General features: G+C 48.3%; 1 protein-coding gene across 3 annotated transcripts in view; it reads left to right on the forward strand.

Annotated features, from left to right (window-relative positions):
* CDC42BPB (CDC42 binding protein kinase beta) overlaps positions 1–17,534 on the forward strand; it is a 127,436-nt gene that overhangs the window by 86,041 nt on the left and 23,861 nt on the right. For all 3 annotated transcript variants that reach the window (XR_004028013.1, XM_030803936.1, XM_030803937.1), the window contains exons 13-21: positions 1,427–1,669; positions 3,559–3,669; positions 5,097–5,341; positions 5,455–5,560; positions 6,660–6,784; positions 7,426–7,531; positions 9,159–9,307; positions 10,653–10,747; positions 14,095–14,174. Coding sequence is in view for 2 of the 3 variants with exons in the window: in XM_030803936.1 (XP_030659796.1) it covers positions 1,427–1,669; positions 3,559–3,669; positions 5,097–5,341; positions 5,455–5,560; positions 6,660–6,784; positions 7,426–7,531; positions 9,159–9,307; positions 10,653–10,747; positions 14,095–14,174 (1,260 nt within the window). In the remaining variant the exon portion in view is untranslated. The remainder of the gene's footprint in view (positions 1–1,426; positions 1,670–3,558; positions 3,670–5,096; positions 5,342–5,454; positions 5,561–6,659; positions 6,785–7,425; positions 7,532–9,158; positions 9,308–10,652; positions 10,748–14,094; positions 14,175–17,534) is intronic.

A 17,534-nucleotide genomic window follows, 5' to 3' on the forward strand; every position in this document is an offset into this window, starting at 1 on the left:
GCTGTCCATAGGGCATGGTGGCCGTGGCAACACACGCTGTGTCCCGAGCCAGGCCCTCCCCTTCTCTCCACCAGGCCTCTGCTCTTAGAAGGGGCCCCTTAGTAATGACAGGGAACTGCAGCAGAGACCCTGTGTTAAAATCTGGGTGATTTCCCCCCATAATTCCTTTATAAATTTCATTTTTAGTAATACATGGGAAACTTATGCTCAGGTGTCAGCATGTTAGTAACAATTATATACATGTTTTCTAAAATGCATTCATTGATACATGTTATCCTTGAACCTGTAGTTTGTGATCTGTTCTCTAAAATGTGCCAGGTATCAAACCCAAATTGTTTCTTAAGATAATCTGTGGGTCATCCACTGAGTGATTTGTCTAGAAGTGCAGTGTGGGGCGTGTGGTATCTCATTGCTTGACAGGGTCGTAGTACCTCCCAGCGGGCCCAGAGAGGCCTGGGGAGGCCTCCCCTTCACGTGTGGGAGCTGCCCTGCCAGCTTGCTCGGGGTCTTGTCACTTCCATCTCAGACCAGCAGGTGTGACAGTGACTGAACTGCCAGATAGTCGACCAGATTGGCTGCAGGGAGGTCAGGATCATCAGTGTGGTGAGTGCAGAGTGACAGCCAGTATCCACACATCAGTCTCCAGTGAAGGGCAGGCTGTCCAGCGATTGTTTTTTACAGTTCTTCACTGTGACTTCACCTTCAGCACTTTGTGTCTATGTGTTCTTTTTGATTTTGCTTATGTTTAAGTAGATTGAATGCCCAAATGCTTCATTCAGCTTTGCGGCTGTGCAGGTGACATTGGGCAGAGGCTGACATTACAGAGCGTCCTCCTGTAAGCACGCTGCCCCCATGTGGTTGTGGGGCTTTTTTTTTTTTTTTTTTTTTTTTTTTTGAGGCAGTCTTTCTCTGTCGCCCAGGCTGGAGTGCAGTGGCGCAGTCTCGGCTCACTGCAACCTCTGCCTCCCGGGTTCACACCGTTCTCCTGCCTCAGCCTCCCAAGTAGCTGGGACTACAGGTGCCCACCACCACGCCGGCTAATTTTTTTGTATTTTTAGTAGAGACGGGGTTTCACTGTGTTAGCCAGGATGGTCGTGATCTCCTGACCTCAGGTAACCTGCCCACCTTGGCCTCCAAAAGTGCTGGGATTACAGGTGTGAGCCACTGTGCCCAGCCTGTGGGGCCTTTGTTGGTGTGCAGTTGGTCTCAGCACCTGAGCCCAGGCGGCCTTCCCATTGCCTGTGTGGCTGGCATGAGACAGAGCACAGGTCTTTTTCCAAGCAGGGGATTTCTCAGATCTGTGGCTCTAATCTGTAACCAGCATTGGCTGTCGCTTTTAACTCCTCAATATCATGGAAGACCGAACCTCCAGCCTTCCAAGCCTTTGTTAGGCGAACGTAAAACATCTATAATTGTTTTTGTTCAGCAACTGGTTGAAGCCTCAGAGCGGTTGAAATCCCAGGCCAAGGAACTCAAAGATGCCCATCAGCAGCGAAAGCTGGCCCTGCAGGAGTTCTCGGAGCTGAACGAGCGCATGGCAGAGCTCCGCGCCCAGAAGCAGAAGGCGTCCCGGCAGCTGCGAGACAAGGAGGAGGAGATGGAGGTGGCCACGCAGAAGGTGGATGCCATGCGGCAGGAAATGCGGAGAGCTGAGAAGCTCAGGAAAGAGGTAGTTGTGGAGAGGGCTCAGGGATGGTATCGACTGGGCTTTTGTGTGACTTTTCTAAAACATCTTTGAAATCTTGGGCTGCATTACTGTGAAAGGGGTCAGAAATTTTCTGTGGAGCCAAGTAAGTTGATCGGCCGAGCATTTATTTTGTTGTTCTCATTCCTCGGTATCGGTGAAATTACAATAAGGTTCTTGTGGTGCTGATTTTCTTTAATTCTCTTTTAAGTAAATAGAGAGTGTTTATGCTGTGCTGTGATGCGGCCTGGCTTACGTGAATAAGACACCTGCAGTCCACACAGGGCAGGTGGCAGTAGAAAGGCAAATCACAGGCCAGGCACGGGGCTCACGCCTGAAATCCCAACACTGTGGGAGGCGCCAAGATGGCTGGATCGTTGAGTTTAGGAGTTTGAGACCAGCCTGAGCAACATGGCAAAACTCCATCTCTACCAAAAAAACAAAAAATCAGCTGGGCGTGGTGGCGGGCGCCTGTAATCCCAGCTACTCCAAAGGCAGAGGCAGGAGAATCACTTGAGTCCAGGAGGTGGAGGCTGCAGGGAGCCGAGATTGCGCCGCTCTACTCCAGCCTGGGCGACAGAGTGAGACCCGCCTCTCAAAAAAAAAAAAAAAGCATATATATATATATATATGAATATGAAAGGCACATCACAATCACAACAAAGCACACTTCAGGCTGCCTGCTTAGGTGAGCGCATCTGAAGTGTCTGGGCTTAGTACCCATCGACACTGTGGGAATGATTACAACCCCAAAGAGCTTTCTTATGTAGGCTACAGCTCTCAACATGCACCATGGCAGAAATTAAAACAAAATTTTGTTAATACGATGAAAACCCATTTCATGTTAACATAAGTAACATGTTTAATGAAAAATTTGGCAAGAAGAATGGCAGTTTTTACATTTTGTTAGCTGTTCTTTAATACCTGGCTGAATAGAAAACGGTTGTGTTCTCATGGCTGTTTCTTCAATCTGTTTTGCTACGCTGTTCTGGATAAAGTACATGAAGAAATCCTGGCTCCCACCGATAGCTAATTAGGAAAGGAAGGGCCCTACACACCCCTGACAACGTCTCAGGACCCCAGGGGTTTTCAGCCCCCTGCTGCTCTAGGTGTTCTGAGTGTTCTGTTGTTAATGGTTGGCAATTTTAAGCAGTGCTTAGTTGAGAACGCTATTAAAATTTCCTTGATAAATCCCATGAATGAGAAGGCCTGGAAGCACATGCTTCTGTTCCTTTCAAGTTCAGGGCTCTTTGTTCTTTAGCCACAGAGGACCTGCTTGTTTTCTTCTTAGTCTATTTTGCAACCCAAATATATTTGTAGTTACAGGCAGTTAAAACTGAAGTTAGTGATACCCCTAATGAGGAATTAGCATCCACATACGGGGGATGTGATAACAGTGCCTGGGATTTGCCCTCGAGTGGTTTGGGCACAGGCAGCGATGAAGCGGGCTTGGCTCGGGAGCTCACTGGCGAAGCTGGATGCGGGCACGCGTGTTCACTATTCTGCTCGCTCTTCTGTGCGTGTTTGAAATGGCCCATTTAATAAATGAATCCAAGTTCTACAGATATCAAAAGTACTTGTTTTCACAAATCAGTGAAATTTAAATTTCAAGAAATTTATCATTTTATCATTTCTTGAAATTTAAAAGTATCAATTTAAGCGAGAATTGAACCTTGTTTTATTACTAAGCAACCATCCCAGTTGAACCCTGAAGTGTATTTCTCAAGCTTTAATTTGTGATAAGATTTGATGAAGGGCGAACACGCGCAGAGCTCCTTCGAGGTCTTGTTCTTGTGGAGGTCCCGTGGGTGCTGCTGTAACTGGTGAAGCAGGGCTGGCTTTGTGTTAATAGAAACTGCATCTTCCTTTTGTAGCTGGAAGCTCAGCTTGATGATGCTGTTGCTGAGGCCTCCAAGGAGCGCAAGCTTCGTGAGCATAGTGAGAACTTCTGCAAGCAGATGGAAAGCGAGCTGGAGGCCCTCAAGGTAGTGCTGCGCGGGGGTCTCTGCCCTTAACCAAGAGGGATGCTCATCTTTGCTGGCACCACCATGTGGAAGTCACCTTGTGTAATGTATGGTCCGGGCCGAGTGTCACCCGAGGCTGTTCAGACAAGACCCGCATGTGGAGAGGGTGGGGGGTGTGTGACTCCTGCCTTTGTGACTGCTTTCATTTTTAAAGGCCAAGTTCGTATTTTTCCTTTCTTATATAAAAGTTTCAGGCAGTTCACAGGAAGTCCTAAGAAACTAATATCTAATCGGCTCATTTCCTGCCCCAGCCCCGTCAATTCATAGCCTTCTTCACATCGTGGTATTCTAAATTCAGTGCAGTTGAGTTTTGGAAGAGCTCCTTAAAGCCCATAGCCTGCTGCTGACTGGGGAAGAGACAGGCTGGCCATCAGTCGGGGCCCACTGGTGGGGCTGGAGGGTGGCAGGGAGGCCGCGGAGGGCGGGAGTGGGGAAGGCCACAGCGGCCGAGTGGGCAGGGGGCCAGAGGCGGATCTCCTTGGCAGTATAGCGCGGCCTGGGTCTCCTCATGTGAGCTGCGTGCGATGGGTCTGCCCTCTCCCTTCGCCTCGGTGATCTGGCAGCTCTTCCTCTGGGACATGGGCCTGAGATGCTGTTCCTTCCTGGCAGCGTGGCTTGGCTGGACCTCAGCATGTGGTGCCCGAGGCTCCTGCCCCTTTCTCAGCCCTTGAATCTCCTCTCTGTGCAGCAGGCAGAGTGAGCTTGGCAGACCAAAGCCAGATCACATTCCTGTGCGGCCAGGGCCTCCGTGGCTCCGCACCTGTCCAGCAGCCACCCTCCTGCCCACTCCAGCCCAGCAGTGCCTCTCCCACCCCTCCTTGCCCCGCCACTCCAGACACACTGGCCTCTCTGCATGCTGCAAGCACTGCCAGTACGTCCCACCTCACTCCAGCCTGTGCCCTTGTTCTTTGCCCCTAGCCTGACACCTCACTTAATAGGCCAGCACCTTACAGATGCCGCCCCAGCCATCCCGGCACGCCCTCCACGCCCTACAACCTGGCCGGGGTGCACAGCCCCTCCGCCCCTTTACTGGTTTGCTGTCAGTTCCCGCCAGCCCCAAGAGAGCAGAGACCTCAGTGTCACCCCAGTCACAAGGAGGGGGCCCAGCACAGAGTCAGCCCTCAGAAGAATGCTGCAAGCATGAACGAACAGGGTGTGGGGCAGAGCTTCAGGGGTCCCAGGCAGACCTGGGCACATCCCCCTGCAAGGCTGTCTCCTGCTGTGACCCCCTAGAACCTGGATCACGTTAGCCAGGTCAGCTATGTCATCTGGTGTAGTCTAGGCACACAAAGTCCTTGGGAAGGCGTCTGCACTTGCTGGGGATGAAAGGACAATGTGACCCTTGAGGACACAGAGTTTCGTCAACGTATGTTAACCTTTGTCTTCAGATGAAGCAAGGAGGCCGGGGAGCGGGTGCCACTTTAGAGCACCAGCAAGAGATTTCCAAAATCAAATCCGAGCTGGAGAAGAAAGTCTTATTTTATGAAGAAGAGTTGGTCAGACGTGAGGCCTCCCATGTGCTTGAAGTGAAAAATGTGAAGAAGGAGGTGCATGATTCAGAAAGCCACCAGCTGGCCCTGCAGAAAGAAATCTTGATGTTAAAAGATAAGTTAGAAAAGTCAAAGCGAGAACGGTAAGTTTTCATGAGCTCCTCAGTTCAGAAGATGAAAGCTGATACCCACGCCATAGATATGAATATTAGCGAAGTTACGAGCTTTTAAAACTGTTTCTCGCTCACCTTGGCAGGCATAACGAGATGGAGGAGGCAGTAGGTACAATAAAAGATAAATACGAACGAGAAAGAGTGATGCTGTTTGATGAAAACAAGAAGCTAACTGCTGAAAATGAAAAGGTAATTAATTTAAAGTACCTGAGTTAGCACTTTGTGTGGAAGTTGTAATTAAAAAAAAAATTTATTTTTAATTTGTGTGGGTACGTAGTAGGTATATATATTTATGGGGGAATAGAATGTCGTCATTCCTGAGTCTTGGAAGTTTGGTGTTTTGTTTTTGTTTTGTTTTGTTTTGTTTTGTTTTGTTTGAGATGGAGTCTCGCTCCGTCGCCCAGGCTGGAGTGCAGTGACGCGATCTGGGCTCACTGCAAGCTCTGCCTCCCAGGTTCACGCTATTCTCCCGCCTCAGCCTCCCAAGTGGCTGAGACTACAGGCGTCTGCCACTACGCCCGGCTAATTTTTTGTATTTTTAGTAGAGGCGGGGTTTCACCGTGTTAGCCAGGATGGTCTCGATCTCCTGACCTCATGATCCACCTGCCTTGGCCTCCCAACATGCTGGGATTACAGGCGTGAGCCACTGCACCCGGCTGAAGTTTGGTGTCTTTTTACAGTGCAGTAATGTGCCATATAACGATGCTTCCATCAATGACAGACTGTGTACAACAGGCATCCCGTACGATCATAATACTGTACTTTACCTCTTCTTTGTTGAGATACACAGATACTTAGCATTGTGTTACAGCCGCCAGCAGCGTCCTGCACAGCAACATGGTATGCAGGCTTGGGGCCTGGAATTGACAGGCTGTGCCACAGGGCCTGGTGTGCGGCAGCCGCACCCTCTAGGCTCGTGTGAGTGCATTCACGCTGCGTGCGCAAGGACGCGTTTCTCAGACCGTGTTCTTGCTGTTTCACTACACGTGACTGTTTTAATTTTTGAATGAAGTCATGTGTTTGGTCTTTTAAATAGGATGTTTGTATTCAGCGAAAAGGTGCCAATTGCCTGAAGTCACTAGCTCCATCGGTTTAGGTTTAGATTTGAATTGAAATGTGACTTAAGCTAGATACAGTGAAAAAATCCATATCATGAACTTAGTTTGGAAAAATCTCATGACGATTAAAGAAAACTTTCAAAGTCTTCAAAAGAACTTCCAGTGTTAATGCCAGCATACTTAAAGGATGCCCGATTAACAAGTTCTGTGGTGAAATTGTTTCATTTCAGCTCTGTTCCTTTGTGGATAAACTCACAGCTCAAAATAGACAGCTGGAGGATGAGCTGCAGGATCTGGCAGCCAAGAAGGAGTCGGTGGCCCACTGGGAAGCTCAGATTGCGGAAATCATTCAGTGGTACGTAGCGGCCGTGAAGCCGCTCCCTGCTCAGTCCACGGGGCCTGCCCCGCCTCTGCTGCCTGATCCTGTGCTCTGCACCAGGCCGTGCCTCTCAGGCTGGGGTGCAGGTTTCGCTGCTGTTCCCCAGAACTTCTCACGTCTGGGGCAGTGGTTCTGTTGGATTAGAGGTGGAGACACGCCCTCACCAACCCACTGAAGGACTTGGGGCAAGCCGTTCACACCCCTGGTGTTCTCAGAGACAGGGGAGGCAGAGCCCTCCCGAAGCAGCTGCAGAAGCAGCAGGGAGACTCAGAGTGAGCTGGGACCTGGCCCTCCGCTCCTGAGGTGTGAAGTTGTAATTAAAGAGTTTTTATTTTTAATTTTTGTGGGTGTGTAGTAGGTATGTATATTTATGGAGTAATACAGTTTTTTCATTCTTGAGTCTTGGAAGTTTGGTGTCTTTTTCAACTGCAGTCATGTGCCATGTAATGACGCTTCCATCAATGAGATCCCGCGTATACAACGGGTACACTGCGGGCACTCTGGCGGACGTGACACCATGTCACTGTGTCCCGAGGAAGGCGGGAACGTCCCTTTCTCGTTTGGCTTCTCGCTGATAGCCATGCTTCGTGAGACAGAACATCTGTTCCCTCCTCCAGGGTCAGTGACGAGAAAGATGCCCGGGGTTACCTTCAAGCTCTTGCTTCCAAGATGACCGAAGAGCTCGAGGCTTTGCGGAGTTCTAGTCTGGGGTCAAGAACACTGGTGGGTTTTGTGTAACGCCTGCATTTCTGTTACTGAATAACTCGTTGATGGGTTTAAGTATAAATGTGGCATTTAAGTACTATTTAGAGAATTACGGTGATGCAAGAGACTTCTGTGTAACCAGTTCCCCAATTCAAGGAATGCCAACATTTGCCAGCCGTCAGATCATCGTGGCTTCTCAATGGCATTCATTCGTTTAGCAAATAATTATTGAGCACTGAGCTCTGGGGTGTCAAATTAAGACTGGATTCTGCCCTCAGAGAGCTTTGTTTTATTAATTTTATTGGTTCATTTAGTGACCTGTGTATTTTATTTCTTTCCCCCCCGCGACAGAGTCTCGCTCTGTCGCCCAGGCTAGAGTGCAGTGGCGTGATCTCGGCTCACTGCAACCTCCGCCTCCCGGGTTCAAGTGATTCTCCTGCCTCAGCCTCCCAAGTAGCTGGGATTACAGGCGTGTGCCGCTACGCCTGGCTAATTTTTATATTTTAGTAGAGACGGGGTTTCACCATGTTGGCCAGGCTGGTCTCAAACTCCTGACCTCAGGTGATCTGCCCGCTTCAGCCTCCCAAAGTGCTGGGATTACAGGCATGAGCCACCACACCTGGCCTTCCTCTGTCCATTTTCTTCTCTTTACTGTTATAGATGGAAAATGAAGAATTCTCAATTGTGTTCAATGAAAGGTTTTTGGTTTGTTTAAAAAAAGAAAAAACAGCAAGATGGCATCTCTGGACTTCTTTCATACCTCTCGAAAGTTGATGTCATACATTGGGCAACTCAGTAAGAAAACAGGAGGATGATGTTAGTGAACTGGCTTATTCCACTGTTGCTTCATCCTAGGTCCCTCCGTCATTCTTCCCTTATTATTTTAGTCTTTTTTTTTTTTTTTTTTTTTTTTTTTATCACAGGTAGGAATGAGTAATGACATAATTCCCAGGATGGTGAAATAGCAAAATGTTTCAAGTTATGAGAAAAAGATAACCAAACCCTATAATGTACCTTAGGTTTGTAAAAGGGTCCAGGGTCCAGTGGACCCATATAGAAATTGCATTACAGAGGCGAGGTGCAGCGGCTCATGCCTGTAATCTCAGCGCTTTGGGAGGCCAAGGTGGGTGGATCACGAGATCAGGAGTTCGAGACCAGCCTGGCCAACATGGTGAAACCATGTCTCTACTAAAAATACAAAAATTAGCCAGGCATGGTGGCGCGGCACCTGTAATCCCAGCTACTGGGGAGGCTGAGACAGGAAAATCGCTTGAACCCAGGAGGTGGAGGTCGCAGTGAGCCGAGATCACGCCATTGCACTCCAGCCTAGGCAACAAGAGCGAAACTCCATCTCAAAAAAAAAAAAAAAAAAAAAAGAAAGAAAAGAAATTGCACTACAGAATCACTTTTATTCTTCTAAAAGATAAATTATTTTTATTTAGTTATTTTTTAGAAGATGGCTGAGGAAGAGTAAAAGTCATAAAATATCAAAAGTAAAACTCCTGAGGCACCTCCGTAATTTAGAGTTAATATCTAAATGAGACAGTAATGGCTTAAGGTTAGACAAAGATAACTTATTTGTTAACATTAGTTTAACAAGTAGATAACTGAAAATGCATTTTTAACGCCATAACCATGTCTCAAGGATCCACTGTGGAAGGTGCGCCGCAGCCAGAAGCTGGACATGTCCGCACGGCTAGAGCTGCAGTCGGCCCTGGAGGCGGAGATCCGGGCCAAGCAGCTTGTCCAGGAGGAGCTGAGGAAGGTCAAGGACGCCAACCTCACCTTGGAAAGGTACTTGGTGCTGGGGTCTGACTCCGAGTAGGAGTGGGGGCTGTGTGGCCTTGGGCCAGCCCTGAGCCTCACGGGCCCCTGATGCTCCTCGCCTGGAAAATCGGGGCCACAGTGTTTGCTGGAGCCTTAGGAGGCAGCGAGTCGGGTTCACCTGCAGGAGCCCTGAATAGCAGCTGTTCTGGCACCGAGGAGGTGGCCACGAGGGTGCAGGGCCTTGCCTGCCGTGGGGGTGTGAGGTGCAGTGCAAGCCTTGTTTTGATGGCAGCGGGTGCTTGTGCACCCACGCTGGGTAGCGAGACTCACACTGCTGTCTGACAGGAGCCCCTCTCACTGCTTAGTCACCTCTGTGCCGCTCCATTCACTAACTCAAGATTGTTCCTTTCAAGCTAACGTGAATATTTTAAAACAGAGGTTGAAGATGGCCTTCTCACTTGAAATTTTTCCTTAACTCCAAGCAGTCACGAGAATGCCGTTTTCACACAGCAGTGATGAATTCAGTCGGTATTTGCTGAGAGTCTCCTCTTTGCAGATCCGGTTTTACGAGGATATGATAATGAACGTCAGTTTCACAAAAACCAGGCCAGCTCTGCTGTGCCATGAGGCAGTCAAGGACCTGGAAGGGACAGTGTCTCTAACAGAATTACCAAGTCCCAAATCCTGTTTGTTTGGGGCTAAAAAAATGAATGGTAATAGGTTTCAGTTAAATTGACTTTCTTTGTACCAGGAACTGCAGTAAGACTCTTGTGTTGTTAAATCCTATGACCCTCCCACAGCCCAACAGGGTAGGCATTCTTGTTACTCCCGCTTACACACATTCCACAGGTGATTTGCCCACTGTCATCCCACTGATAAGTGGAATGGCCCCCACAGACTGCATCCCTCCTGGCCAGGTGTTCCCCATGGCAGCCTGACTTTCTCTGTCCCCTCCACGAGGTTGCTGGAATTGCAAGGCTGCCTGTGCGGGTGGTGCTGGTGCTTCTTGGTGCAGCCACCATCTTGCCAGTTATGGGAAAGATATTGACGGGGCTGACGGCTGAGCGGCCTGGGCCCTGTGTCCCTGGAGAACAGAGGACTCGCCTGGGAACGAGATTAGGAAAGTCAGAGGGCCTTCATGAGACGTGTCTTCCTAAGCCATGCCTTTTAAAATTCCTGTTTGAATGTTTATATTTGAAGTATTCGTACTGTTCGTGGTGTTTGCAGTAGAAGGGCCCAGCATGAGCTACCGTGTTCTGGACAGTCTCAGGTGCTGGGGAGCAACCCTGGCTCTCTCATCCCGACCTGCCCTAGACCAGCTCACACACAACCTCTTCTCAGTGCACTTAAAGCCATTTATTTTTTATTTTAGCAAACTAAAGGATTCCGAAGCCAAAAACAGAGAATTATTAGAAGAAATGGAAATTTTGAAGAAAAAGATGGAAGAAAAATTCAGAGCAGATACTGGTAAATTAACGTCATGCGATTCTGCATTATTTGAGTATAAGTATTTTTCAAATGAATGGTTTTATTTTCTTTTCGACTTAATAGTTACTTTAGAAGCACCTACAGAATTCAGCATTTTCCAAAATCAGCATTTTCAAACAACATGTTCAAATATATTTTCCCCAAAGGTAGCCATTGTTTTTGGTTTATCCTTCCTTTTTTTTTTTTTTTTTTTTTTTGAGACAGCCTCACTCTGTCACCCAGGCTGGAGTGCAGTGGCACGATCCCAGCTCACTGCAACCTCTGCATCCTGGGTTCAAGCACTTCTCCCGCCTCGGCCTCCCAAGTAGCTGGGATTACAGGTGCACGCTACCACCATCCCTGGCTAATTTTTGTATTTTTAGTAGAGATGGGGTTTTGCCATGTTGGCCAGGCTGGTCTGCAACTCCTGACCTCAGGCAATCCATCCACCTCAGTCTCCCAAAGTGCTGGAATTACAGGTGTGAGCCACTGTGCCCAGCCTATCCTTCCTTTCATCTTAAAAACATGGCAAATACACACAAATCTAGGCACACATTTGCATCTGCTGATTACACAAAAGGCATCATTTTGTGCTGGGGGGGCCACCCCGGTCCCCTCTGCAGCTGCACTGTGCACTGCCGTGGGTTGGCCAGCCGCTGGGAGGGGTTATTCCCTGGCATTTGCTGTCGTAGAAAGTGCTGCCAGGAGTGGCTATATGGATAGAACATTTCCTGTTTTTGTCGGTGTATTTCGGGATAGAGTTCTAGAATTGGGATTGCCAGGGCAAAGGGCAAACATGCCTGTACACTCGTGCTGCGTGCTGACGGACAGGCCTCCAGAGGCTGTGCACTGACATTCCTCCCACTCTGCATGAGGGGTTTCTGCCCCACAGCCTACCCACAAAGTAGGATTTCAGACTTTTGGATTTTTGCTGCTCTGAATAGGTGAGAAATAGCATCTCTGAGAGGTTTAACGTGCATATTTCTCATAAGTAAGATTGAGCATCTTTTTATATGTTAGAGGGACTTTTGTATTTTGTGCATTATATATTTTTATTGTTTGCCCACTTTTAAAAATTCAGGTTGTTAGTCTTGCGGATTTCTAAAATCCTTTTGCATTTTGGGGATTAGTGCCTTTTGTTTGTGATGTAAGTTGCAAGTATTTTTCCTAGTTTCTCTTTGTCTTTGCTTATTCATTTATTTATTTTTTTGCGAAATAAAAGTGGTTTTGCAGCCAGTGAGGTGGCTCACGCTTGCAATCACAACACTTTGGGAGGCTGAGGCGGGCGGATCACCTGAAGTCTGGAGTTCGAGACCAGCCTGACCAACATGGAGAAACCCCATCTCTTGTCAAAATACAAAATTAGCCAGGCGTGGTGGCGCATGCCTGTAATCCCAGCTACTCAGGAGGCTGAGGCAGGAGAATTATTTGAACTTGAACCCAAACCCAGGAGGCAGAGGTTGCAACGGTGAGCCCAGATTGCACCATTGCACTCCAGCCTGGGCAACAAGAGCAAAACGCCATCTTAAAAAAAAAAAAAGTGGTTTTGCCATCTCTACTAAAGATACAAAAATTAGCTGGGCGTGGTGGCGCATGCCTATAGTCCCAGCTACTCAGGAGGCTGAGGCAGGAGACTCGCTTGAACCTGGGAGGCAGAGGTTGCAGTGAGCTGAGATCTCACCACTGCACTCCAGCCGGGTGACAGAGCCAGATTCCGTCTCTCAAGAAAAAAAAAAAGTGGTTTTCAAAATTTTTTGTGTGTCAAGTTTTCAGTCTTTTTCCTTTTTTGAGTCATAAATAGGAAAATACACCTAACTCCCAGTTGTTGGAGGGATTCCCCCATGCTTCTCATACTTGTGTGGCTTCTTGATTGATTGATTGATTGATTGATTCAGGGTCTCGCTCTGTTGCCCAGGCTGGAGTGCAGTAGCACGATCAGAGCTCACTGCAGCCTCAACTTTCTGGGCTCAGGTGATCCTCCCACCTCAGCCCCCTGAGTAGCTGAGACTACAGGCACGTGCCACCACACTGGCTAGTTATTTATTTATTTATTTATTTATTTTTAGAGATGTGGTTTCACTGTATTTCCCAGGCTGGTCTTGAACTCCTGGACTCAAGCAATCTGCCTGCCGTGCCTCCCAAAGTGCTAAGATTACAGGCGTGAGCCACTGTGCCCAGCCTCATTTTTTTAATTAGAATACTGACCCATTTGAAATTTGCTCTGACATATGGTTTGAGGAGTATATCCAGTTTTATCTTTTGCTAATGGCTGGCTAGTTGTCCAATACCAATTATTAAGCTATTTTTCCTGCTGATTTTATGTATGACTGTTGTCATGTATAGACAGGATCACCATGGGCACTTGGGTCTGTTTCTGGATTTTCTCCCCTGTTCCATTGTTCGTGGGCACGAACCACTTGATTCTTCTTTTTTGATATGTGTTTTTTTGTGTGTGTGACAGGGTCCCACCCTGTCACCCAGGCAGGAATGCAGTGGCACGTGCAGCCTCAATCTCCCCAGCTCAAGTGATCCTCCTGTCTCGGTCTCCCAAGTAGCTGGGACCACAGGCATGTGCCACCATGCATGGCTAATTTTATTTATTTATTTTTTGTGGAGATGGGGTCTCTCTGCGTTGCCCAGGCTGGTGTCTAACTCATGGCCTCAAGCAGTCCTCTGGCCTTGGCCTCCCAAAGTGCTGGGATGACAGGTGTGAGCCATTGTGCCTGGCCATGATTCTTATCGTAGAGGCTTTAGTGAATCTGCTTTAATACCTGGTAGATCTACTGCTCCTCCACCTACCCCCAGCCCAGCCGCCTCTGTGGTTTTGAGGGGTTTTTTTTGTTTTGTTTTGTTTTGTTTTGAGACAGAGTCTTGCTCTGTCGCCCAGGCCGGAGTACAGTGGTGTGATCTTGGCTTACCACAACCTCTTACCTCCTGGGCTCAAGAGATTCTCCTGCCTCAGCCTCCTGAGTAGCTGGGATTTCAGGCACATGCCACCATGCACAGCTAATTTTTTATTTTTAGCACAGATGGGATTTCACCATGTTGGCCAGGCTGGTCTTTAACTCCTGACCTCAGGTGATCCGCCCACCTCGGCCTCCCAAAGTGTTGGGGATTACGGGCGTGAGCCAACGTGCCTGGTCCCTTGGTTACTTTTTCAAGTGAACTTTTTGATTCTTGTTAATCTCTGGGGGAAAAAGCCTGGTGTGTTTTTTTATTGGGATCATGTCAGATCTATCAGTTACTCAAGGAGAATTGACATCTTGAAGACATTGAGTCTTTCTGTCTGCAAATAATATGTAGACTTTAGTTTTTTTACCTTGACTATTCTTTGTTTCTTTTTACAGGGCTCAAACTTCCAGATTTTCAGGATTCCATTTTTGAGTATTTCAACACTGCTCCTCTTGCACATGACCTGACATTTAGAGTAAGTCATTGTTTTTTTTTTAAGTGACGGATGAGTTTATGATAAGTTAGAAATAGTGTCATATATGATTTTACCACTCATGGGGCCACAAACACACCAGTAAATATACATTCAGTGTTTATCTCACAGTTGTGCTAACTATGTAATTGACCACATGTAGTTAACCCACATTAAATGCATAAGGTGAGAGACATTTAGGGTATTTGAGTTGCTCCCAGAGAAGCTTTCTCAACTCAAATTAAGTAGAATTGAGATTAAGAAATCTACACTGGCCTCAGTTGGGTAGTGAGTTTTTTTTTTTTTTTTGGAGACAGAGTCTTGCTCTGTCACTCAGGCTGGAGTGCAGCGGCACAATCTCTGCTCACTGCAACCTCCGCCTACCAGGTTCAAGCGATTCTCCTGCGTCAACCTCCCAAGTAGCTGGGACTACAGGCACCCACCACCATGCCCGGCTAATTTTTGTATTTTTAGTAGAGACAGGGTTTCACCATATTGGCGAGGCTGGTCTCGAACTCCTGACCTCAGGTGATCCACCACGCCCGGCCTGTAGTGATTATTTCAAGTAAATACTTTAATACAAATTCTCACACTGGGATGGGTGCGGTGGCTCACACCTGTAATCCCAGCACTTTGGGAGGCTGAAGTGGGAGGATCACTTGAGCCCAGGAGTTCAAGACCAGCCTGGGCAATATAGCGAGACCCTATCTCTTAAAAAAATCCCACACTAGAGTGAATAAAAATACTTTAGTTGTGTTACCATGTGTGTAGCTATAGAGTTCGGTATTGGGGATTGATGGGAAAGGTGGTTGATGGGAACAGTCTGGCACCAGGTGCCTCGCCGAGACCCTCACAAGGAGGCCAACCCCCTCAGGCAGCCAGAGCCGCTGGTCATCTACTTGGGAATTAGCTGTCAAGTGAGGAGCAGACCCCGCTGCCTCCCTCCATGGGCTGCAGGTTCTTGGTGGCATTCCATGGAGGCAGGACAGCCTTTCCTCCTCTTCAAAACCTGCAGGGATGCACCCTTGATAGCAGCACGCGAAGCGCGTTGGAGCAGGGAGAGCGGAGCTCACTGGTGGAACTCCTGATGGAGTGCAGGGGTGGGGAGGTGGTTCCAGCCTTTGATTTAGAAAACTCCAGCCCTGCAGGCGAGTGGGAAGAATAGGGTGCATGTGTACATGTCCCTCACCTGGGCTTTTGCTACATCTGCTTTCTCTCTCTCAACATAGAGACTTTTTTCCTCTGAAGTATTTGAAAGCGACTTGAAGGTATCAGTGACCCCAACGTACTTCAGCAGTTATTTCCTGCGATCGGGGCATTCTTTCACATAACCACAGTGTCACTGTCATCAGGCATTCTGCGCTGATGCCATGGGACAGCCCATATCCATGTGTCCCTTGTTGTCCCGGGAATGTCCTTTCCTGCTGGCTTTTCCTCCTAGTTCTGGATCCACCTGGAGATCATGAATCGCACTTAGTCTTTAATCTGGAACAGTTCCCCATCTGTCCCCTCTTTTATGACAATGATATTTTGGTGTTACCCAGGCCAGTTGTGCTGCAGAATGTCCACTCTGGGTTTGTCCAATGTTTCATCTTCATCAGTTGTGGGTTGAACCTTTGGCACAAACTCTCCGCAGGAGGAGCTGTGCCCTTTCCACACACAGGCCGGCCTTCCCAGGGTGGGTGATGCCAAGTCTGATCGTTGGGTTGAGGTGGGGTTGGCTAGGGTTGCTGCCTGTGTGAGTAGGGGACAGTCAGCAGGTGCCCATGTGGGCATCTGCCTGTAGCAGCCTCCCCTGGGGTGGGCTCTTAGCATCCTGGCCTGTGTCTGTCATTAGAACAACCCAAGCAGGCTTGCATTGCTCACAGCCACTCTGGACGCACACCTGTTCACCTTCACCTGTCAAAATGTTTGTTTTATCAAACTGGCAATGCTTGTCTTTTCCCTGAAATCCTCAGTTTTGAAGAAGCAAATCTGTTTAACCGGTAAGTGCCCGCCAGGTCTTGATAAGCCTGTTTCTGCACGAGTCATTGCCTCTCCCGTTGTTGCGGGGCCGGGCACCGCTGTGGGGAGGAATGAGTGGATTCCAGAGAACCAGAGATGGTGCTTGATCACTGAATGGAGGCGGCCAGGAAAGCGGTAGCTTTCTGTAACATTAACAGAGTAGAGGGCCCAGTAGCAAGTGAGTTTACAGCCAGTACTGTCCATGAGTGTGTGAGTCACAGCTGTGGAGAGTGGGCAGCAGAGATGGAGACAGAGGCGACATCTTCATGCCTCATTCTCTACAGCCAGCACGCCTGCTCTTGGTAATCCCTCCCTTATTTTTTTGAGACAGTTTTGCTCTGTCGCCCAGGCTGGAGTGCAGTGGTGCAGTTTTGGCTCATCACAACCTCCACTTCCCGGGTTCAAGCGATTCTCGTGCCTCAGCCTTCCAAGTAGCTGGGACTACAGGCATGCGTCACTATGCCTGGCTAATTTTTTTTTTTTTTTTTGTATTTTTAGTAGAGATGGGGTTTCACCATGTTGCCCAGGATGGTCTTGAACTCCTGACCTCAAGTGATCCACCTCAGCCTCCCAAAGTGCTGGGATTACAGGCGTGAGCCACCATGCCTGGCCCACAGTTGATTTGTAAATTGTGATATAAGCACACATAACTTAAAACTTACCATCTTAACCATTTTTTAGACTTAGGGCTTCCTTCTGCTGCCCAGGCTGGAGTGCAGTGCCGCCATCATAGCTCACTGCAACCTCAAACTCCTGGGCTCAAGCGATTCTCCTGAGTAGCTGGCATTACAGGTGCTCGCCACCACGCCCAGCTAATTTTAAAATTTTTGTAGAGATGGATTCTTGCTATATTGCCCAGACCGGTCTCAAACTCCTAACCTCAGGTGATCTGCCCGCCTCGGCCTCCCAAAGTGCTGGGATTGTAGGCATGAACCACTGTGCCCGGCCGCTAATCCCTCTGTGATTTAAATGGGAAGGCATTTATTGTTGAATAGAAAAAACCCTCCATCAGGGGCTGAGTCTGTTTAGAGCTTCCATACTCTTTTGCAAATTGTCTTCGAGAAACTTCTTATCCCACTCTGCCTGCACGAAACATGTTGGTTTTTACTAGAAATAGTTTGTCACCAAGATTAAATCAATATGTCTTCATGCCAGTGTTGACTGGGTGGGAAATGATGTTTGTTCCTCCTGTCTGTTACCTCCAAGGACTCTCTCTCCTCCTCGTCTGCATCTTCCCTGCTAGCCTTTTGGGAAGAAGTAAATGGCTGCCAGCGCTGGCTTCCCATGGCTTTCACTCCTGTTAGTGCACAGCCTCCTCAGTGCTTCTGTCCCTGAATCTGCATCCCTTTGATTAATTAA

Source organism: Nomascus leucogenys, chromosome 22a (assembly GCF_006542625.1).
Source record: "Nomascus leucogenys isolate Asia chromosome 22a, Asia_NLE_v1, whole genome shotgun sequence".
Lineage (NCBI taxonomy): Eukaryota > Metazoa > Chordata > Mammalia > Primates > Hylobatidae > Nomascus > Nomascus leucogenys.